The 22,587-nt window shown below is 41.7% G+C and overlaps 6 protein-coding genes across 6 annotated transcripts; all 6 read right to left on the minus strand.

Moving 5' to 3' along the window:
• Nucleotides 1-383: 383 nt before the first annotated feature.
• On the minus strand, nucleotides 384-1,415 carry LOC140581200 (trace amine-associated receptor 13c-like). The gene has a single exon (XM_072703076.1). The coding sequence runs from the start codon at nucleotides 1,413-1,415 to the stop codon at nucleotides 384-386; it is 1,032 nt and encodes a 343-aa protein (XP_072559177.1).
• Nucleotides 1,416-4,060: 2,645 nt separating this feature from the next.
• LOC140580982 (trace amine-associated receptor 13c-like) lies at nucleotides 4,061-5,095 on the minus strand. The gene has a single exon (XM_072702722.1). The coding sequence runs from the start codon at nucleotides 5,093-5,095 to the stop codon at nucleotides 4,061-4,063; it is 1,035 nt and encodes a 344-aa protein (XP_072558823.1).
• A 3,554-nt stretch (nucleotides 5,096-8,649) lies between these two features.
• On the minus strand, nucleotides 8,650-9,684 carry LOC111836140 (trace amine-associated receptor 13c-like). Its single transcript, XM_023797155.2, has one exon. It carries the CDS (start codon nucleotides 9,682-9,684, stop codon nucleotides 8,650-8,652), a length of 1,035 nt encoding a protein of 344 aa, XP_023652923.2.
• A 3,785-nt stretch (nucleotides 9,685-13,469) lies between these two features.
• LOC111852671 (trace amine-associated receptor 1-like) lies at nucleotides 13,470-14,525 on the minus strand. The gene has a single exon (XM_023828840.2). It carries the CDS (start codon nucleotides 14,523-14,525, stop codon nucleotides 13,470-13,472), a length of 1,056 nt encoding a protein of 351 aa, XP_023684608.2.
• A 3,306-nt stretch (nucleotides 14,526-17,831) lies between these two features.
• On the minus strand, nucleotides 17,832-18,887 carry LOC140581060 (trace amine-associated receptor 1-like). Its single transcript, XM_072702815.1, has one exon. It carries the CDS (start codon nucleotides 18,885-18,887, stop codon nucleotides 17,832-17,834), a length of 1,056 nt encoding a protein of 351 aa, XP_072558916.1.
• Nucleotides 18,888-21,531: 2,644 nt separating this feature from the next.
• On the minus strand, nucleotides 21,532-22,587 carry LOC140581055 (trace amine-associated receptor 1-like). Its single transcript, XM_072702811.1, has one exon. The coding sequence runs from the start codon at nucleotides 22,585-22,587 to the stop codon at nucleotides 21,532-21,534; it is 1,056 nt and encodes a 351-aa protein (XP_072558912.1).

Raw genomic sequence — 22,587 nt, forward strand, 5'->3', positions numbered from 1 at the left:
TCAATACTTTCCCAAAAAAAAAATTTAAACCATCAATTAGCCTGCTGTTTCTCTGGGTTTAAACCTCACGCCTCATGCCTCCAGTGCTGAGGATTTGAATTGTTTCCTGGCTTAACTGGCAGTGCTTAATCATTAAGTACACTTCAGAGTGCAGGTGTACCTGAATATTATTGCTAAGGTATTCTAAACAAAAGAAAAAATAAAGAATTCTATTAACAATTAGTTTTTGGAGCACTTAAAAGATAACACTATTTTCACTTTTATTAAAAGAGCTGAAACAAACAAACAGCTATTTCTGCTTTTTTTAAAACATGAATGTAAGTGGAGTATTTACGTACATATGCTAAACATGATACTGAAATATGCGGTGGATTTATGAATAATCAATTTTCTGGAAAAACCTTTGTATCTGAGGAATGTGTTGAAAAAATCTTTAAAGATATAATGAGTTTCAATGACTTTTGAAACCACGGGTAAAACAATCCATAGATTATAGGATTTAAAGTGGAATTAAAATAACCCAGCCAGACAAACCCCTCAAAAAGAACAGGAGGAGTTGCAAAGTCAATATAGGGGTCGAGTATAGAGTTGACAAAGAAAGGCATCCAGCAGAGTATGAAGGCGCCTACAACAATGCCAAGGGTCTTTGCAGCCTTTCGCTCTGAGCTGTGAGTTTTCTTATTGCCATGTCCCTCTGTTATACATGGCTGCTGCCTCGCATTTCCAAGCTGCCTGATATGCTGTCTGGCTACAAGAAATATTTTAGCATAAAGGCCAATCATTACCGAACATGGTAGGAAAAATCCAATCAGAGAGTCTAGGGTACTCCACAGTGCATTGAACAGAAGGATGCAGCTCCCCAAGCAATTTATGGAAGTGATGTATTCTAGTCCCATTACATTAGTCTTAGAATAAAGGAGACCGTAGGAGTAAGAAGCAGCTGCAGCCCAGCTCAACCCTACCATCAGCCAAGCCACAGGAATGGTCACTGTGTCATGGTACCGCAGAGGATTGCAAACTGCCTGGTATCGATCAACCGCAATGGAAATCAGGTGAAATATTGACACGGACGTGAGGAACAAGTCAAAAGTGGAGTGTAACGAGCAGAAAGAATCTCCAAAGTACCAGCAGCCCTCCACTGATCTGATCATGCTGAAGGGCATCACGACGGCCCCCAGAAGCAGGTCAGCCAGGGCCAGTGACATCACCAGCATGTTGGTCGGTGTGTGCAGCTGCTTGAAGTGCGCGATGGAGATGATGACCACCAGGTTCCCCGTGATGGTCACGGTCATCCCCAACGCAAAAAACACGTACAAAGCAAACCTGGCAAATCCAGAGTAGCTACTTTTAACACACGTTCCATTAGCTGCTGGATAGCAGTACTGGTATGTTTCCAACTCTAGCGAAATGTTCATTTCTCTGTCACAAAGCAACACCAAAATAAAACAGCGTAGAGCTGTTGTCTTATAAGACCCTGCAATTGGCTGACATCCTTTCCAGGGTGTTTCTCTGCCTTGTGCCCTGGGCTTCCTGGGTTGGCTCCCAGCAAACACTGCAACCCTCTACTGGATAAGCAGTTATGGATGATGAATGATGAGACGTTTTCTTAAAGATGATGTGTTTTCCATCTCTTGAACATGCTCAGTGTTTTTCCTTTGGAAAGAACTTTATTTATATACTTGCACATCCCCTTTGAGACAAGCAAACCTATTACAGCAGGTCACGCAATATGCAGATGGGAGTTTTTCTTTCATATAATATAAATATATTTGCATATAATAGGTATGGGAACAAGTGCCTGCCATGACTATCTGTGTGATATACAGCATGACTCAGCATATTTACAAAGGAGGTAGAAGCCAGTTGTTTTATTTATCAGAGATGAATTTAATTTGTGTGTCTTACATCCAGAGTCTGTGTTACATGTTAATGTCTAAATATCTGGCATTAAACTGATAGACAGAGCAGGAGAGACATGCAAAACGGACTGTTCAGAGTTTTCTCAAGGAATTTTATCAACATCTTTCTACTGATCTGAAGGTAACCGTGTCACCACAGAGGAACTAAAAAATATTGATTATGAACAAGAAGGTCCTGGGAACTGAGAATACAAAACACGGGATCCTGGCAGAAATTCTTACCATCAGAGAAAATATTGGCTCTACACTGGTTTAAGAAGACATTCTGATCAGAACATCACCGTAAAGAGAAACAAATACATTTCAAAGTAAATTTTCATTAGGACATATTTATTATAAAAGTTAGCATACAGTAAATCCATGTTTTATAAAATTAGTACTTAATGCTGTTGATAGGAATAATGACTTGTCAATATCACTCTGTAGCCAGTAGGTGGTATTAAATAATCATTGATCTATCCTCCACACCCCTAGTCAGGGTCACTGGGGGCCTGGAGCCTATCCCAGGCAGTGCATGCACAAGGCTGGGGTACAGTCTGGGCGGGATGTGAATTCATTACAGGGCACATACACAGTCATGCACAGACATTCTCACTGGTCTCTGGAATCAGGAGGGCGCAAAAGAGCTAAAGGGCTCTTCTCCTTTGTCTGTCTCATCAAAGCCCCGCCCACACACACACGTCTGCTTTGTGTTGCACTGCAGACTGTTGAATAAAGGCCTTTATCTGGTCTGGCGTAGCCTGGTGGGGGCTGAGCTGCATTTTTCCTCTTTCTCAAGGCCCCCCAGAAAAAGTGGGGCCTGTAAATGGCTATGAATTAATATAGTATTTTAATCTGTGAAACATCTCAGGTGTACTGAATGTTGTAATAATCAAAACACTACAAGAATATGAAGTCTGGGGTAAAGCTAGACAAAAGCACTGCTTATTCACAAGTGCAGTGAATGCTTATTTGAAGTTATATCTGGCACATTCCTAATATATATCATTTTATTTTGGTTAGAGTTGATAAGCATCAAGTCATTATAAGACATGCAATGGTTATGTGACTTTTAAAATGTCACCTGTCAGACCTGTGGCCTTGCTTTCTAATGATTGGAGAGGAATTCCTCTTCAAAAACACAGAGAGCCAATCAGAGCTGGCATGCTTATTCTGACTGGCTTCCCACAAACACCTTGGTGAAGTTTGGTCACACTTTGCTCCTTAAGCTGTTACTGTGTCGTGTGACTCGTCCTGCAGACTTTCTGTTCTAACCATTACTGTAGCGCTGCCACTTTAACTCAGGAACGAGAATGTTTCTGTATGAATAATGAACACTGGTGCCACTTCTGAAACATTAATAAACGTACATGAAAAAGACATATATAAAGAATTAATAAACATATATTATCATAAATGTCATCAGAAATGACAACCAACACCAAGAAACAGGTACATGGTGACAGTTATGGTTTCAGAATTTCTTATCAAGTTAAAATGTCCCGCCAACCTGCAGAGACTGTCAGGCATGAGATGGTTAACAATGTGATTAATTGTATTATTTTACAGTGTCCATTGCTGAGTTGGTGCAATTTTATGTGAGACATAAAACAAGCATATTTTACAGGGAGTCTTTTTTTAATCTATGTACAGAATGCAACAAAAATTTTGTATAAAATAACAGAATATAAATGTTGAAGTTTCTTAAACTTGAAATTGTTACATTTATATTCAAATGTAACATTTTAAAGCTTCCAAAAATTATTTAAACAACCAATCAGCCTGCTCTATTTATAGGGTTAGGCCTCCTGCCTCACGTCTCCAGTGCTGGGGATTTGCATTGTTTTCTATCTTAAGCTAGGGTTATGCTTAGAGCAATGACAGTTAGCTATAATCACTCAGTACAATTTACAGTGCAACTACAACTGAAAATTATTGTTAAGGTATATAACACGTAATTCGATTAACAACTAGGTTTTGGAGTGTTTGAAAGATACGACTCTTTTCACTTTATTATGTAATGTTATGGAAAACAAAGTAAAAGCTGAAAGAAAAACAAAAAAATTCAAACAACTATCTTTGCTATTTCTAAACAGGAAATTAAGCATAGTATGTATGTGTTTATGATAATATGATACTGAAATATGTATATTTATGAATAATCAACTTTCAGAAAACACATTTGTATGTGAGGAATGTGCTGAAAAAATTCTTAAAGATATGATGACTTTCAACGACTTTCGAAACCACGGGTAAAACAGTGCATAGATAATAGGATTTAAAGTGGAATTAAAATAACCCAACCAGACAAAACCTTCATAAAGAACAGGAGGAGTTGCAAAGTCAGTATAGGGATCAAGTGCAGTGCTGACAAGTAAAGGCATCCAGCAGATTATGAAGGCGCCTACAACAATGCCAAGGGTCTTTGCAGCCTTTCGCTCTGAGCTGTGAGTTTTCCTCTTCCCATTATTTTGTTTAAAACGTGGCTGCTGACTCGTACCTCCAAGCTGTCTGACATGTTGTCTGGCTACCAGAAATATTTTAGCATAAAGGCCAATAATTACCGAACATGGCAGGAAAAATCCAATCACAGTGTTTGGGGTGCTCCACTGTGCGTTGAACAGAAGGATGCAGCTCCCCAAGCAATTTATGGAAGTGATGTATTCATCTAGGCCCATCACATTAGCCTTAGAGTAAAGGAGACCGTAGGAGTAAGAAGCAGCTGCAGCCCAGCTCAACGCTACCATCAGCCAAGCCACAGGAATGGTCACTGTGTCATGGTACCGCAGAGGATTGCAAACTGCCTGGTATCGATCGACCGCGATGGAAATCAGGTGAAAGACTGAAGCACATGAAAGGAACATGTCAAAAGTGGAGTGTAATGAGCAGAAAGAATCTCCAAAGTACCAGCAGCCCTCCACTGATCTGATCATGCTGAAGGGCATCACGACGGCCCCCAGAAGCAGGTCAGCCAGGGCCAGTGACATCACCAGCATGTTGGTCGGTGTGTGCAGCTGCTTGAAGTGCGCGATGGAGATGATGACCACCAGGTTCCCCGTGATGGTCACGGTCATCCCCAACGCAAAAAACACGTACAAGGCAAACCTGGCAAATCCAGAGTAGCTACTTTTAACACACGTTCCATTAGCTGCTGGATAGCAGTACTGGTATGTTTCCAGCTCTAGCGAAATGTTCATTTCTCTGTCACAAAGCAACACCAAAATAAAACAGCGTAGAGCTGTTGGCTTATAAGACCCTGCAATTGGCTGACATCCTTTCCAGGGTGTTTCTCTGCCTTGTGCCCTGGGCTTCCTGGGTTGGCTCCCAGCAAACACTGCAACCCTCTACTGGATAAGCAGTTGAATGAAGAGATGTTTTCTTAAAGGTGATGTGTTTTGCATCCTTTGAACATGCTCAGTGTTTTTCCTTTGGAAAGAACTTTATTTATGTACTTGAACATCCCCTTTGAGACAAGCAAACCTATTACAGCAGGTCACGCAATATGCAGATGGGAGTTTTTCTTTCATCTAATATAAATATATTTGCATATAGTAGGCATGGGGACAAGTGCCTGCCATGATTATCTGTGTGATGTACAGCATGACTCAGCATACTGTCAAAAGTACTAGTATCCAGAAGTGTTATTTATGAGAGATGAGTTTAATTTGTGTGACTTACATCCAAAGTCTGTGTTACATGTTAGTGTCTAAATATCTGGCAATAAACTGATAGACTGAGCAGGAGAGACATGCAAAACGGACTGTCCAGAGTTTTTTCAAGGAATTTTGTCAACTTCTATCTACGGATCTGAAGGTGACCGTGTCACCACAGGGGAAATAGAAATGATTGATTATGAACAAGAATGTTCTGGAAATCTGAGAATATGGTCAAAACACAGGAACCTGACAGAAATTCTTACCAGCAGAGAACATATTGGCTCCACACAGGTTTAAGAAGACATTCTGATCAGAACACGGCACCGTATAGAGAAACAATTACATTTCAAAGTAAATCTTGGTTATAAAATATTTATTATAAAATGTAGGATAATTTAAAGTCATGTTTTATAAAAATTAGTACTTAATGCTGTGGATAGGAATAACATATTGTGAAAATTACTCAGTAGCCAGTAGGGGGAGCTAAATAATCATTCATCTATCTTCCACACTCCTGGTCAGGGTCACTGGGGGCCTGGAGCCTATCCCAGGCAGCGCATGCACAAGGCTGGGGTACAGTCTGGGCGGGATGTGAATTCATTACAGGGCACATACACAGTCATGCACTGCAGGCAATACAGAGATGCCAGTTAGCCGAGTGCAGAGTGCAGCTCACTGGGTTCGGAACCTGAGCCCACGACTGTGAGCAGAGCTGGACAGACCGTCTGACATACCGGATGTTTTCCTGATTTTTAATCCAGTAATCATACCATAACATCAGAGCCCTGGCTGGGAGAGTAATCATACCATTGTAATCATACCATACCACCAGAGCCCTGGCTGGGAGAGTAATCATACCACTGTAATCATACCATACCATCAGAGCCCTGGCTGGGAGAGTAATCATACCACTGTAATCATACCATACCATCAGAGCCCTGGCTGGGAGAGTAATCATACCACAGTAATCATACCATTCCACCAGAGCCCTGGCTGGGAGAGTAATCATACCACTGTAATCATACTATACTATCAGAGCCCTGGCTGGGAGAGTAATCATACCACTGTAATCATACTATACTATCAGAGCCCTGGCTGGGAGAGTAATCATACCACTGTAATCATACTATACTATCAGAGCCCTGGCTGGGAGAGTAATCATACCACTGTAATCATACTATACTATCAGAGCCCTGGCTGGGAGAGTAATCATACCACTGTAATCATACTATACTATCAGAGCCCTGGCTGGGAGAGTAATCATACCACTGTAATCATACTATACTATCAGAGCCCTGGCTGGGAGAGTAATCATACCACTGTAATCACACTATAGCATCAGAGCCCTGGCTGGCAGAATCTCAAGGCCGTTAAACCCCAACAGCACCTGGGCAGCGGGTGGCTCAGTGGGCTAAGCCTGAGTGCCTATAATAATAACTTAAAGTTGCTGGTTCAAACCCAGCTTCAGCACGTATGCTGGTTCTTGAGGAAAACCCACAACACCCAGCTTCCTGGGCGCTGCTATGGGTGGCAGCCCTTTGTGGACAGCTTACTCTACAGAGCAAGCTAAAGGAGCCATAATGACAATTTCCCTACAGGGATCAATAAAGTATTGATTATTATTATTGAATACAAACCATTCTGGTGCTCATTATGATATAGAGAACAACTTACAGATCATTTTGTATCCCTCAGGATATTCATATTAAATGAGACATTATTATTTTGGTAGTTTTGTCTTTTTGAGATGGGGAAATGACTTCTTTTGTGTCTTTTCTTGTTAAACAGTATTCTTAATAAAAATTTTAAATAAAAACATTTGAGTCTTATTGTTGTCATGTTACTAGATTAAATTAACATGAAGCCAGGTTGTCTGTTTAAGTTTAGTCTGTAACATTTTTGATTTGATGTGTGAAGTTGGAATAAAGCCATAGAAGCTAAAGATATGCTAAAGTACTTCATTACTACTTAATTTTCTATGTTTTAATGTTTTTCATACCTTTCATAAGACCAGGAAGATGGTTAAGGTACATTTCATAGGATCTGACTGGGTAACATTAGAAGTCAGCAAACACTATGGATGTTTTTTCTTTCGCTCTATGATTCCCACTGTGACTGTTTAGAGGAAGAAAGACTGAGTGTGTGATTAATGTGCTGAGACGGCCCCACTCCAGTCCTGGGGGGCCTGCTGTATTACCTAAGCGTGATGTAAGCGTCAGAAGCAAAGGGCCCAGTTAGCAGCAAGCTGCCCCCCAATCAAAGGTGTCAATACAGAGATTACACAGAGCGCAGGTGATGCAACAGCCTGACCTCTTGCATGTGCTGAGAGCAGGGAAGGTAGGATCAGGTGCAGAGAGGCAGAAATGGGTGTGGGGAGTTTCTCTGTGTACATCCTTCATGGGGGGTGAGCTATTAGAGAAGCTCGTGGTACTCAAGGTCTGAAGGCCTAGCGAAGGTAAAGCAAGAAATCTGACTGTAGTTTTCATTTATAAAGAAACTCATGAAAAAATAAACTGAGAAAAACAGAGGCCAGATGATGAAGGTGAGGGACTGACAGGGAACCACCACATCCTGGGTGTAACTTTCCCCTCCGTTGATTTTACTGGATGTTGACTAGGAATTTCATGTTTACTCCTATTAGAAATTACACAGTCAGCCCATTTTTATGGGTTTAGGCCTCCTGCCTCACGTCTCCAGTGCTGGGGATTTGCATTGTTTTCTATCCTAAACTAGGGTCTGCAGGAGCACATGCAAGCAAGCATTTCATTGTACACAATACTCGTACTTGTACACATGACAATAAAAAAGAATTGTAACTGAATTGAAATTGTTATGGTTAAGGCAATGACAGTTAGCTATGTAGCAGTGCTGTAATCATTCAGTACAATTTAGAGTGCAACTCTGAAAATTATTGGTAAGGTGTATACACAGAGTTATATTTATATAACTCTGTTTGGAGTGGTTCAAAGATATGACACTTTTCACTTTATTATGAAATGTTTCACAAAACAAATTAAAAGAGCTGAAAGACAAAAACGAAAAAATTCAAACTGTCATTTCAAGGCATTTCAAAGATGTGGTGAATTAATAAAAAATCAACTTTCAGAAAAAACTTTTGTATTTGAGGAATATGCTGAAAAAATCTTTAAAGATATAATGAGTTTCAATGACTTTTGAAACCACGGGTAAAACAGTCCATAGATTATAGGATTTAAAGTAGAATTAAAATACCCCAGCCAGATAAAACCTTCATAAAGAACAGGAGGAGTTACAAAGTCAATATAGGGGTTGATTATAGAGGTGATAAAGAAAGGCATCCAGCAGAGTATGAAGGCGCCTACAACAATGCCAAGGGTCTTTGCAGCCTTTCGCTCTGAGCTGTGAGTTTTCCTCTTTCCATTTACCTCTTTAAAACATGGCTGCAGATTCATATCTCCAAGCTGTCTGACATGTTGTCTGGCTACCAGAAATATTTTAGCATAAAGGCCAACAATTATTGAACATGGCAGGAAAAATCCAATCAGAGTGTTTAGGGTGCTCCATAGCACATTAAGCAGAAGGATGCAGCTCCCCAAGCAATTTATGGAAGTGATGTATTCATCTAGGCCTGTCACATTAGCCTTAGAATAAATGAGAGCACAGGAGTAAGAAGCAGCTGCAGCCCAGCTCAACGCTACCATCAGCCAAGCCACAGCAATGGTCACTGTGTCATGGTACCGCAGAGGATTGCAAACTGCCTGGTATCGATCAACTGCAATGGAAATCAGGTGAAAGATTGAAGCACCTGTAAGTATCATGTCAACAGTGGAGTGTAATGAGCAGAAGGTGTCTCCAAAGTACCAGCAGCCCTCCACTGATCTGATCATGCTGAAGGGCATCACGACGGCCCCCAGAAGCAGGTCGGCCAGGGCCAGTGACATCACCAGCATGTTGGTCGGTGTGTGCAGCTGCTTGAAGTGCGCGATGGAGAAGATGACCACCAGGTTCCCCGTGATAGTCATGGTCATCCCCAACGCAAAAAACACGTACAAGGCAAACCTGGCAAATCCAGAGTAGCTACTTTTAACACACGTCCCATTAGCTGCTGGATAGCAGTACTGGTATGTTTCCAGCTCTAGTGAAATGTTCATTTCTCTGTCACAAAGCAACAACAAAATAAAACAGCGTAGAGCTGTTGTCTTATAAGACCCTGCAATTGGCTGACATCCTTTCCAGGGTGTTTCTCTGCCTTGTGCCCTGGGCTTCCTGGGTTGGCTCCAAGCAAACACTGCAACCCTCTACTGGATAAGCAGTTGTGGATGATGATTGGAGAGATGGTTTCTTAAAGGTGATGTGTTTTGTATCTTTTGAATATGCTCAGTGTTTTTCTTTTGGAAAGAACTTTATTTATGTACTTGAACATCCCCTTTGAGACAAGCAAACCTATTACAGCAGGTCATGCAATATGCAGATGGGAATTTTTTCTTTCATCTAATATAAATATATTTGCATATAGTAGGCATGGGGACAAGTGCCTGCCATGATTATCTGTGTGATTTACAGCATGACTCAGCATACTGTCAAAGGTACTAGTAACCAGAAGTGTTATTTATGAGAGATGAGTTTAATTTGTGTGTCTTACATCCAGAGTCTGTGTTACATGTTAATGTCTAAATATCTGGCAATAAACTGATAGATTGAGCAGGAGAGACATGCAAAAGGGACTGTTTGAGTTTTCTCAAAGAATTTTATCAACATATATCTACCGATCTAACGGTGACTGCGTCACCATAGATGAATTAGAAATGACTGATTATGAACAAGATGCTCCTAAGGAACTGAGAATACAGTCAAAACACAGGAACCTGACAGAAATTCTTACCAGCAGAGAACGTATTGCCTCTACACTGGTGTAAGAAGACATTCTGATCAGAACACGGCACCGTATAGAGAAACAATTACATTTCAAAGTAAATGTTGGTTATAAAATATTTATTATAAAAGGTAGTATAATATAAAGTCATGTTCTATAAAAATTAGTAGTTAATGCTGTGGATAGGAATAACATATTGTGAAAATTACTCAGTAGCCAGTAGGGGGAGCTAAATAATTATTCATCTATCTTCCACACTCCTGGTCAGGGTCACTGGGGGCCTGGAGCCTAACCCAGGCAGCGCATGCACAAGGCTGGGGTACAGTCTGGGCGGGATGTGAATTCATTACAGTGCACATACACAGTCATGCACTGCAGGCAATACAGAGATGCCAGTTAGCCGAGTGCAGAGTGCAGCTCACTGGGTTCGGAACCTGAGCCCACGACTGTGAGCAGAGCTGGACAGGCCGTCTGGCATACTGGGTATTTTTTCTGATTTTTAATCCCAGTCAACTGTAATCATACAGTACCCTCGGCCTGGCTGTCAGAGTAATCATAGCACAGTAATCATACCATACCATCCGATCCCTGGCTGACAGAGTAATCATACCAATGTAATCATTTCATATCATCAGAGCTTTGACTGGGAGAGCAATTATACCACTGTAATCATACCATACAAACAAACAAACAAATGAGTCTAATTGGTGTCACATTACCACATTAAATTAACAAGAAAAGACATTGTCTGGTTCACTTTAGTACCTCACATTTTTGATTTGATATTTGAAGTTAATATATTGTAAAGCTGCAGAAGCACAAGATATAGTAATATACTTCATTAAAACATAGGAAATGAAGTAGTAATGTATTTCATTCTTTTTATAATACCACATAGCTAGAAATGGTATAGGTGCATTTCATAGGGTCTAATTAGTTAACATTAGAAGTGCTATGGATGCTTTTTCATTCAGTCTATGATTCCCACTGTGACTTTTTAGAGGAAGAAGGACTGAGTGTGTGATTAATGTGCTGAGACGGCCCCACTCCAGTCCTGGGGGGGCTGATGTATTACCGAAGCGTGATGCAATGCTGCGTTCCATTTCAACTGCGAATTTGGGATTTCCAGGTTTCTAGTCAGAAATTTCAAGAAGTCAGAAAGTCGGAGGAACCTCTGCAACCCTGACCTTTGAATTCAAAACGCCGGCGCCTTTCATCAGCAGAAGTGAAAGCTGTAGTTATACATTGTTTATTAGCACTTATGTTTCATTTGTGTCTCATGAAATTGGCTGTATACCCAGTATTATCCGTGAACTTGTGGCTACGGTGATGGAGAGACGATTCACGTAGCAGCTCCGACAAAACAGGGTTTCTTAAATGTAACAGAACACAAGGGGAGAATCAGGAAACAAAGGGACCATGAGGGGTCAAAACAAAACTGATAAACCATGAACTAAGGCGGGGAACAACATCGAATAACAATAATACCAAAGGTAGGGAGGAAGACAAGGAACCACAGTATCTGTTGTGCATGCAGTGGCCTAAGGAGCAGATCAACGCACCAGGGCAACACCAAACTGGATGGCCAGTGAGGAAAAGCACACAGGAGAGGACTAGATTGGCACTGACTCTCACAGGTCTGACCTCCAAGGTAAAGCAAGGGGTCCCTGTTATTAGCAAACTGATAACAAAGTGCAGGTGATGGGGGCCTGCTGTATTACCTAAGCGTGATGTAAGCGTGAGAAGCAAAGGGCCCAGTTAGCAGCAAGCTGCCCCCCAATCAAAGGTGTCAATACAGAGATTACACAGAGTGCAGGTGATGCAACAGCCTGACCTCTTGCATGTGCTGAGAGCAGGGAAGGTAGGATCAGGTGCAGAGAGGCAGAAATGGGTGTGGGGAGTTTCTCTGTGTACATCCTTCATGGGGGGTGAGCTATTAGAGAAGCTCGTGGTACTCAAGGTCTGAAGGCCTAGGGAAGGTAAAACAAGAAATCTGACTGGAGTTTTCATTTTTAAAGAAACTGAAAAAATAAAGCAAACTGAGAAGGACAGAGTCCAGATAATGTAGGTGAAGGACTGAGAGGGCAGAGGGGCGGCAGTCACATCATAATGAGGGCAGTCAGATGTATCATTATAAAATGGTCATATTAAGACAAGAGTGGGATGAATCACCCTGGATGGAATTCTGGAGCTAAATGAACAAGCAGACATCTAATGCCTATCATGCAGCATGAACAGAGATTATTCCGAGGAACAAATCTAGAATCACCTTCCGGTCTGTTAATATTTCAGCTTCTGCTTAGTGAAATGGTACATGGTATGGTGTCTAAAGAGTGTACAGATCCTATCATCATCCCAATGCTTTCCCTTGACTGGGTCACAAGGGGGTCTGGGGCCTTTTACCTTGTAAAAATGTTGATATGTGCAGACATTTGTCTTTTCATAAAGATACAGGAGAATGGTTCTTTTGTAGTTATCTAGGACTACAGCACCGTCTGTGATTAGGGAAACCCGTATTTCACTAAGCCATCTGGAATAGGTTTGTTAAGGTTTTATTAGATAAAACACAGCATAAAAGACACATTCATAAAATACCAAGACCATAACAAGATCTTGTTAAATTCCTCAGGGTGGCTGGTCATCAACAACAACAAAAAAAGCTATCTGTCCTGATTAGGAGGAAATGGTGTCCATACAGCAGAGATTATGGTGCCCATTATGGCGAAGTGAACTACTTACAAGTTAATTTATATCTCAGGCGTAACGTAAGCATTAGCTTGTGGGAATTTTTTTTTTCTTTTTTTTTTGAACAACTTGCTTGACATATAGACCTTAGATAAGGATCTGGGGCATTTCTGGAGATGTCTTAAATCATTAGTTATCTTGATAGCTGCAGATATATTTTTCTAGCAGTGCATTGCATATTTTTAAAGACATTTCTGTTTTGTAGTATAACACTGTTTTAAGATCAAGATGCATTCAGTTTTTTATAATGGCAGAATTGGCAGGAGTACTCAGCTGATTAAACGGTAACAGAAGTATCTAAACAGTCAATAAATGCATTCATTCGGAATACAATTTAATTCGACAAGAATCTCTGTGAAAGATTCTGCCACTGACAATTATGCTCAAAGCTTTCCTGAACCAAGAGTAAAAAAAAGCATAAATGAAAGGATTGAAACTCGAGTTCATATAACCAAACCAAACCAGAGCATCAGTCAGTGTGGGTGGGATGGAATAGCCAATGAAGGGGTCCATAATATTGCAGAGGAAAAAAGGGGTCCAGCAGATGAGGAAAACTCCAACCACCACTGCCAGGGTGTTTGCCTTCCTTCTTTCATGCTTCCCAGAGACTGCAGACCCATTTCCATGCTCCACCTTAATCTGCCGTGTCAGATCTTTAATTGATCTGGCCTGACGTCTTGCTACCACGTAGATCTTAAGATAAATGCCCAACATGATGAGGCCAGGGAGGAAAAATGCAAAAATAGTAGAGAATGCAGCTGATGCTGGGCTGAAAAATACTGTGCATCCTCCGACACACTGCACCTGTGTCTCAAAGAAGTGCTCACTGCCTTTCAGGTTGAGGTTTGAGAAGATCATCCCATAGGCAAAGATGGCTGGGAAGACCCAGCTGCTTATGATCATCAGCAGAGCAGTGACAGAGTTGACTATGGAGCGGTACAAAAGTGGGGTGCAGACAGCAAAGTAGCGGTCTACAGAGATGAAGGAGAGGTGGAAGATTGAGGAGGTGCTGAGCATGACGTCCATGCTAGAGTGGACCTTGCACACAAAGTCTCCCAGGTACCAGCAGCCGTAGACCGACCGCATCGCACTGCACGGCATGACGAAGGCCCCCAAAAAGAAGTCGCAAACTGCCAGTGAGAGAATGAGGCAGTTTGTGGTGGTGTGCAGTTGTTTAAAATGCGCTATAGATGTTATGACCAGAAGATTTCCAGTTACTGTGACCAATATAGCAAAGGCCATGAAAGCAAACATGGAAAACTGGAGACTTAAAGGCTGGACATTCTTCTTGCATGATCCGCTCACAGAGTCATAGCAGTACTGTATTTCTACATATACATCACTGATGTGGCTTGAGTTGTTCAAGAAGATCATGGTACTCAAGTTCTGAAGGCCTAGTTAGAAGATAGATTTCACTTTGACTGCCGGCTGTGGTGCTTTGCTTTATATACTGAAACTGTCGAGACTCGTTGTTAAGGGTCATGAGAGAACACACCTCATCAGCATAAATATTCAAAGCTATGCTGCCGGGACAATGCTCAAGAGTGAGTAACGTACTCTGGGGATGTCCAGGCCCCAAACTCATGTTTATCATTGTTGCATATAACAATGCATGGACTGAAGAGGGGGGGGGGGGGGGCGAGGGGCACCTGGGCCCATGCTCGGGTTCCGTTTTGAGCATCATTTAGAATGCATAAATAAAAAAATCAGGAGAAAAACACCTACAGACAATTCAATGCAAACTGATAAAACTTCATTATCTTTAGTTGGTTAAAGAAATAAAGAATTTTTAGCGTGTAGCCTGAGTAAACTGCAACTTATTATTTCACAATGATCTTTGCATTAACGGACAAAGATCTCAACAAAGACATCAAAACTTAACAGAGCTGTAATTAATAATGTCTTATGGAAAACAATAAGATAGTGTACTATTACTCTTTGGCCATTAGGTGGTGCTAAATAGTTATCCATCCATCAACCATCCATCTTCTATACTGCTTCTTCATTACATCATATCTATACACATGGTGCCGTTGCCAAGAAGCACAGGGCATGAGGTGGGGTGGGGTGATCACCCTGGGCTAAATGATCTTGGAAACAGCTAAGCCAAGTTATGGAGTATAACGTCATGCAGCATCAACAATAAAAAAAATATCCATCCACATTTTGAATTTCTTATCTCGGTAATGCACACTATGAATGAGATGGAGTTGGCTGCAATTGTGGGCAAGTCCTTGAGCATGCACAATGGACTACTTTTTAGGTGGAGTGCAGTTTGCGCAGCACTAATCCCACCCTTTACAGCCGGGGTTCATCTGCCACGGCCTTGCTAGCTGGGGCTAGCAGCAAACTTCTCCTGTTGTACAATTTATGTCGGAAATTCCTCGTCCTACCTGCTGCTCAGAAACCTTCCTCAGAGACATGGGGGGCAGTGGGCTACTTATAGCCAGGCCCCTGTCCATTGACTGGTCTGGGGTGCGTTTCCCAAACAACGACGGAAGTTAGCATTAACGATGCAGCGTACTATGGTAGTTCAAACTAACCAACATCCGAAGTACGTAAACTACTGTGGTACGACGTACCACAGTAGTTTGAACCACGTTAGTTGTTAACTACCGTAGTTTGAAACTGCAATGGTTCCAGCGATGATTGGTCTGACTCACAGCGAGTCGTGCGCAAAAACTAACATTTAAACTTTATAATATCAATGGTCTAACTTTCACAGCTGGTCGCGTACAATAACTTGCGAACTATGTAATATCATATAAATATATAATAATAATAAAAAATATATATATATATATATATATATATATATATATAATGGCTGTCACTGGGTTAACGTGGATTAATCCATCATCATGATTAATCTGATTAAAAATTTTAACGCAATTAACCCATCTGCAGCGCAGAATGACTCAAAATCCCTGAAATATCTCTGTCAACCCATTTCGGGCAGTTTTGGTGCATTACATTTGCCCTGGAAACTCGTATTCCTAGTCGGATTCCGAGTTTTGAAGCCAGAAGTGACGACATGCGCGCTCCCGTTTCTCGGAGATCCAAGAAATATCTCGGAGCAGCACAGAGGATCCCAAGTTCAGAATCCAAGATGACTGCGCCCTTTATCAACAGAAGGAAAAGTTGTAGTTTTATACTGTTTAAGCACTACTTCTCATTTGCGGCTCATTAAATCGGTCGCACACACTATACCGTCCAACTTATCTGTGGACGTGTTGCTACGGAGTTTTATACGTAAAGCACCGCACGTAATGTGTTCTCAACTGATATTGCTAACAATGGCAATTAACCGGGCTAGAATTGGATTCCATGATTAGTCGGATTATTTGTCGGATGTACGCTAGTTCGGGCTAATGGAGGTATTTTAAAATTATTTAGCAAACACTCTTATCCAGAGTGATGAACATCTTTCTTTAGAACACAAGGACAGCCAGTTCCTGCAGCTGTGGGCTTAAGGGTCGTGCTCAAGGGCCAAAAAATGACACAATTCCCCTGTTGGCCAGTGGATTCAAGCCAGTGACTTTCCAAACAGGGGCACATATTATCTTACCCGCAAGGTAATAGTGATTGTAATTTTTCAAATTTTTAAACGAAACCACTGAATTTGTTATGTAACACTAAATTTCATAGAATATGACTAATTAATACGAGAAGCCAACATGCACTAGGAGATGAATGATTCCCACTGTGATTGTTTAAAGGAAGAAAGACTGAGTGTGTGATTAATGTGCTGAGACGGCCCCACTCCAGTCCTGGGGGGCCTGCTGTATTACCTAAGCGTGATGTAAGCGTCAGAAGCAAAGGGCCCAGTTAGCAGCAAGCTGCCCCCCAATCAAAGGTGTCAATACAGAGATTACACAGAGCGCAGGTGATGCAACAGCCTGACCTCTTGCATGTGCTGAGAGCAGGGAAGGTAGGATCAGGTGCAGAGAGGCAGAAATGGGTGTGGGGAGTTTCTCTGTGTACATCCTTCATGGGGGGTGAGCTATTAGAGAAGCTCGTGGTACTCAAGGTCTGAAGGCCTAGCGAAGGTAAAACAAGAAATCTGACTGTAGTTTTCATTTATAAAGAAACTCATGAAAAAATAAACTGAGAAAAACAGAGGCCAGATGATGAAGGTGAAGGACTGAGAGGGCAGAGGGGCAGCAGTCACATTTTAATGAGGGTAGTAAGAAATACCAGGATTATAGGTTGTGGCTAAGTTACAGATTAGGGAACAAATCACATTTTGTACAGCATGTCAGTAAAGGTGTATTAAGGGTCTTCATGTGTCCCAATGCCGCTCTCTATGAATATGCTACACATATTAAACCCAGTGATTTTTGATAGGATACACATAGAATTTTTCAATATACAATGAATAAAACTGCAAGTAAAAACAAAGCACTCCGTCATGAAACCTGTAAATATGGCGATCAGTGCAAACACCTTTTATTCATTTATATGTAGAGTTTAGATATGGACCTGGGACTTTTTTGGAGAAGTTTTAAAAGATTTATTTATCTTGATAGCTCCAGCTAATACAGTTTTCCAGTATACAGATGGTTAGAAATTAAACATGTTGGGGAATGAAGATGCAATTAGTGTTTTATAATGGCTCAAAAAAGGACAAGTATTCAGATGATTAAATAGTTACATGGATACATTTATAGGCAAATATGTTCATTCAGAATACAATTTAATTAGACAAGAATCTCTGTAAAAAATTTTGCCACTGAGAATTATGCTCAAAGCCTTTCTGAACCAAGAGTAAAAAAAAGCATAAACCAAAGGGTTGAAGCCCGAGTTCATATAACCAAACCAAAACAGGGCATCAGTCAGTGTGGGTGGGATGGAATAGCCAATGAAGGGGTCCATAAAATTGCAGATGAATAAGGGGGTCCAGCAGATGAGGAAAACTCCAACCACCACTGCCAGGGTGTTTGCCTTCTTTCTTTCATGCTTCCCAGAGACTGCAGACCCATTTCCATCCTCCACCTTAATCTGCTGTGTCAGATCTTTAATTGATCTGGCCTGATGTCTTGCTACTATGTAGATCTTGAGGTAAATGCCCAACATGATGAGGCCAGGAAGAAAAAATGCAAAAATAGTAGAGAATGCGGCAGATGATGGGTTGAAGAATACCGTGCATCCTCCAACACACTGCACCTGTGTCTCAAAGAAGTGCTCACTGCCTTTCAGGTTGAGGCCTGAGAAGATCATCCCAAAAGCGAAGATGGCTGGGAAGACCCAGCTGGTTATGATCATCAGCAGAGCAGTGACAGAGTTGACTATGGAGCGGTACAAAAGTGGGGTGCAGACAGCAAAGTAGCGGTCTACAGAGATGAAGGAGAGGTGGAAGATGGAGGAGGTGCTGAGCATGATGTCCGTGCTGGAGTGGACCTTGCACACAAAGTCTCCCAGGTACCAGCAGCCGTAGACCGACCGCATCGCACTGCACGGCATGATGAAGGCCCCCAAAAAGAAGTCGCAAACTGCCAGTGAGAGAATGAGGCAGTTTGTGGTGGTGTGCAGCTGTTTGAAATGCGCTATAGATGTTATGACCAGAAGATTTCCAGTTACTGTAACCAAAATAGTAAAGCCCATGAAAGCAAACATGGAAAACTGGAGACTTAGAGGTTGGACATTCTTCTTGCATGATCCACTCACAGAGTCATAGCAGTACTGTATTTCTACATATACATCACTGATGTGGCTTGAGTTGTTCAAGAAGATCATGCTACTCAAGTTCTGAAGGCCTAGTAAGAAGATAGATTTCACTTTGACTGCAGGCTGTGGTGCTTTGCTTTATATACTGAAACTGTCGAGACTCGTTGTTAAGGGTCATGAGAGATCACATCTCATCAGCATAAATATTCAAAGCTATGCTGCCGGGACAATGCTCAAGAGTGAGTAACGTACTCTGGGGATGTCCAGGCCCCAAACTCATGTTTATCATTGTTTCATATAACAATGCATGGACTGAAGGGGGGGGGGGGCAGCTGGGCCCATGCTCGGGTTCCGTTTTGAGCATCATTTAGAATGCATAAATAAAAAAATCAGGAGAAAAACACCTACAGACAGTTCAATGCAAACTGATAAAACTTCATTATCTTTAGTTGGTTAAAGGAATAAAGAATTTTTAGCGTGTAGCCTGAGTAAACTGCAACTTATTATTTCACAATGCTCTTTGCATTAACGGACAAAGATCTCAACAAAGACATCAAAACTTAACAGAGCTGTAATTAATAATGTCTTATGGAAAACAATAAGATAGTGTACTATTACTCTTTGGCCATTAGGTGGTGCTAAATAGTCATCCATCCATCAACCATCCATCTTCTACACTGCTTCTTCATTACATCATATCTATACACATGGTGCCGTTGCCAAGAAGCACAGGGCATGAGGTGGGGTGGGGTGATCACCCTGGGCTAAATGATCTTGGAAACAGCTAAGCCAAGTTATGGAGTATAACGTCATGCAGCATCAACAATAAAAAAAATATCCATCCACATTTTGAATTTCTTATCTCGGTAATGCACACTATGAATGAGATGGAGTTGGCTGCAATTGTGGGCAAGTTGATTGGTGTTATGTGACTGACACATAAACTGATGACATAGTTCGAACCACGCAAGTTGCTAATGTACTTAGCAACTATGGTTTTGGGAAACACATCCCTGGCTAGTGAGGTCTGGTGCGTAGGCCTGGAGCGTAGGGTCCCACCAGCAAGGCTCTCAAGGTCATTGAGGCAGGCAAACTCCCCCCCCCCCCCCCAATGATAAGGTAGTAACCCATTGCAGGAATGTGAATGGGACACCAACTCAATAACGGGCTCATTAATCCATACCCTATGGAAACTCAGAGAAGCCATTTAGCCTAACTGCATGTCTCTAGGCTGCTGGAGAAAACCTGTGTGACGACACACTTCACACACTCCTACAAAGTGGAGACAGGATTCTAAGCAGGAGGAATCAGTGGATTCAGTGCTGGAGGTGTGAGACGACAGGGCTACCCTCTAAGCCAACACACTGCCTGAAGTGCCTCTTTGTCTTGCAAACATGTTCACATATGCAGGTATTTTAAAATTATTTAGCAAACACTCTTATCCAGAGTGATGAACATCTTTCTTTAGAACACAAGGACAGCCAGTTCCTGCAGCTGTGGGCTTAAGGGTCGTGCTCAAGGGCCAAAAAATGACACAATTCCCCTGTTGGCCAGTGGATTCAAGCCAGTGACTTTCCAAACAGGGGCACATATTATCTTACCCGCAAGATAATACTGATTGTAATTTTTCAAATTTTTAAACGAAACCACTGAATTTGTTATGTAACACTAAATTTCATAGAATATGACTAATTAATACGAGAAGCCAACATGCACTAGGAGATGAATGATTCCCACTGTGATTGTTTAAAGGAAGAAAGACTGAGTGTGTGATTAATGTGCTGAGACGGCCCCACTCCAGTCCTGGGGGGCCTGCTGTATTACCTAAGCGTGATGTAAGCGTCAGAAGCAAAGGGCCCAGTTAGCAGCAAGCTGCCCCCCAATCAAAGGTGTCAATACAGAGATTACACAGAGCGCAGGTGATGCAACAGCCTGACCTCTTGCATGTGCTGAGAGCAGGGAAGGTAGGATCAGGTGCAGAGAGGCAGAAATGGGTGTGGGGAGTTTCTCTGTGTACATCCTTCATGGGGGGTGAGCTATTAGAGAAGCTCGTGGTACTCAAGGTCTGAAGGCCTAGCGAAGGTAAAACAAGAAATCTGACTGTAGTTTTCATTTATAAAGAAACTCATGAAAAAATAAACTGAGAAAAACAGAGGCCAGATGATGAAGGTGAAGGACTGAGAGGGCAGAGGGGCAGCAGTCACATTTTAATGAGGGTAGTAAGAAATACCAGGATTATAGGTTGTGGCTAAGTTACAGATTAGGGAACAAATCACATTTTGTACAGCGTGTCAGTAAAGGTGTATTAAGGGTCTTCATGTGTCCCAATGCCGCTCTCTATGAATATGCTACACATCTTAAACCCAGTGATTTTTGATAGGATACACATAGAATTTTTCAATATACAATGAATAAAACTGCAAGTAAATACAAAGCACTCCGTCATGAAACCTGTAAATATGGCGATCAGTGCAAACACCTTTTATTCATTTATATGTAGAGTTTAGATATGGACCTGGGACTTTTTTGGAGAAGTTTTAAAAGATTTATTTATCTTGATAGCTCCAGCTAATACAGTTTTCCAGTATACAGATGGTTAGAAATTAAACATGTTGGGGAATGAAGATGCAATTAGTGTTTTATAATGGCTCAAAAAAGGACAAGTATTCAGATGATTAAATAGTTACATGGATACATTTATAGGCAAATATGTTCATTCAGAATACAATTTAATTAGACAAGAATCTCTGTAAAAGATTTTGCCACTGAGAATTATGCTCAAAGCCTTTCTGAACCAAGAGTAAAAAAAAGCATAAACCAAAGGGTTGAAGCCCGAGTTCATATAACCAAACCAAAACAGGGCATCAGTCAGTGTGGGTGGGATGGAATAGCCAATGAAGGGGTCCATAATATTGCAGATGAATAAGGGGGTCCAGCAGATGAGGAAAACTCCAACCACCACTGCTAGGGTGTTTGCCTTCTTTCTTTCATGCTTCCCAGAGACTGCAGACCCATTTCCATCCTCCACCTTAATCTGCTGTGTCAGATCTTTAATTGATCTGGCCTGACGTCTTGCTACCATGTAGATCTTGAAGTAAATGCCCAACATGATGAGGCCAGGAAGAAAAAATGCAAAAATAGTAGAGAATGCAGCTGATGATGGGTTGAAGAATACCGTGCATCCTCCGACACACTGCACCTGTGTCTCAAAGAAGTGCTCACTGCCTTTCAGGTTGAGGCCTGAGAAGATCATCCCAAAAGCGAAGATGGCTGGGAAGACCCAGCTGGTTATGATCATCAGCAGAGCAGTGACAGAGTTGACTATGGAGCGATACAATAGTGGGGTGCAGACAGCAAAGTACCGGTCTACAGAGATGAAGGAGAGGTGGAAGATGGAGGAGGCAGTGAGCATGACATCTGTACTGGAGTGGATCTTGCACACAAAGTCTCCCAGGTACCAGCAGCCGTAGACCGACCGCATCGCACTGCACGGCATGACGAAGGCTCCCAATATGAAGTCACAAACTGCCAGTGAGAGAATGAGGCAGTTTGTGGTGGTGTGCAGTTGTTTGAAATGCGCTATAGATGTTATGACCAGAAGATTCCCAGTAACTGTTACGAGTATAACAAACCCCATGAAAAGAAACATGGAAAACTGAAGACTTATAGACTGTAGATTCTTCTTACACGATCCGCTCACAGAGTCATAGCAGTACTGTATTTCTACATATACATCACTGATGTGGCTTGAGTTGTTCAAGAAGATCAT

The sequence above is a fragment of the Paramormyrops kingsleyae genome, chromosome 19 (assembly GCF_048594095.1).
Source record: "Paramormyrops kingsleyae isolate MSU_618 chromosome 19, PKINGS_0.4, whole genome shotgun sequence".
Taxonomy (NCBI): Eukaryota; Metazoa; Chordata; class Actinopteri; order Osteoglossiformes; family Mormyridae; genus Paramormyrops; species Paramormyrops kingsleyae.

Excerpts from the sequence above, each read along its gene's own strand:
- LOC140581200 (XM_072703076.1), bottom strand. The coding sequence starts at position 1,415 with ATGAACATTTCGCTAGAGTTGGAAACATACCAGTACTGCTATCCAGCA.
- LOC140580982 (XM_072702722.1), bottom strand. The coding sequence starts at position 5,095 with ATGAACATTTCGCTAGAGCTGGAAACATACCAGTACTGCTATCCAGCA.
- LOC111836140 (XM_023797155.2), bottom strand. The coding sequence starts at position 9,684 with ATGAACATTTCACTAGAGCTGGAAACATACCAGTACTGCTATCCAGCA.
- LOC111852671 (XM_023828840.2), bottom strand. The coding sequence starts at position 14,525 with ATGATCTTCTTGAACAACTCAAGCCACATCAGTGATGTATATGTAGAA.
- LOC140581060 (XM_072702815.1), bottom strand. The coding sequence starts at position 18,887 with ATGATCTTCTTGAACAACTCAAGCCACATCAGTGATGTATATGTAGAA.
- LOC140581055 (XM_072702811.1), bottom strand. The coding sequence starts at position 22,587 with ATGATCTTCTTGAACAACTCAAGCCACATCAGTGATGTATATGTAGAA.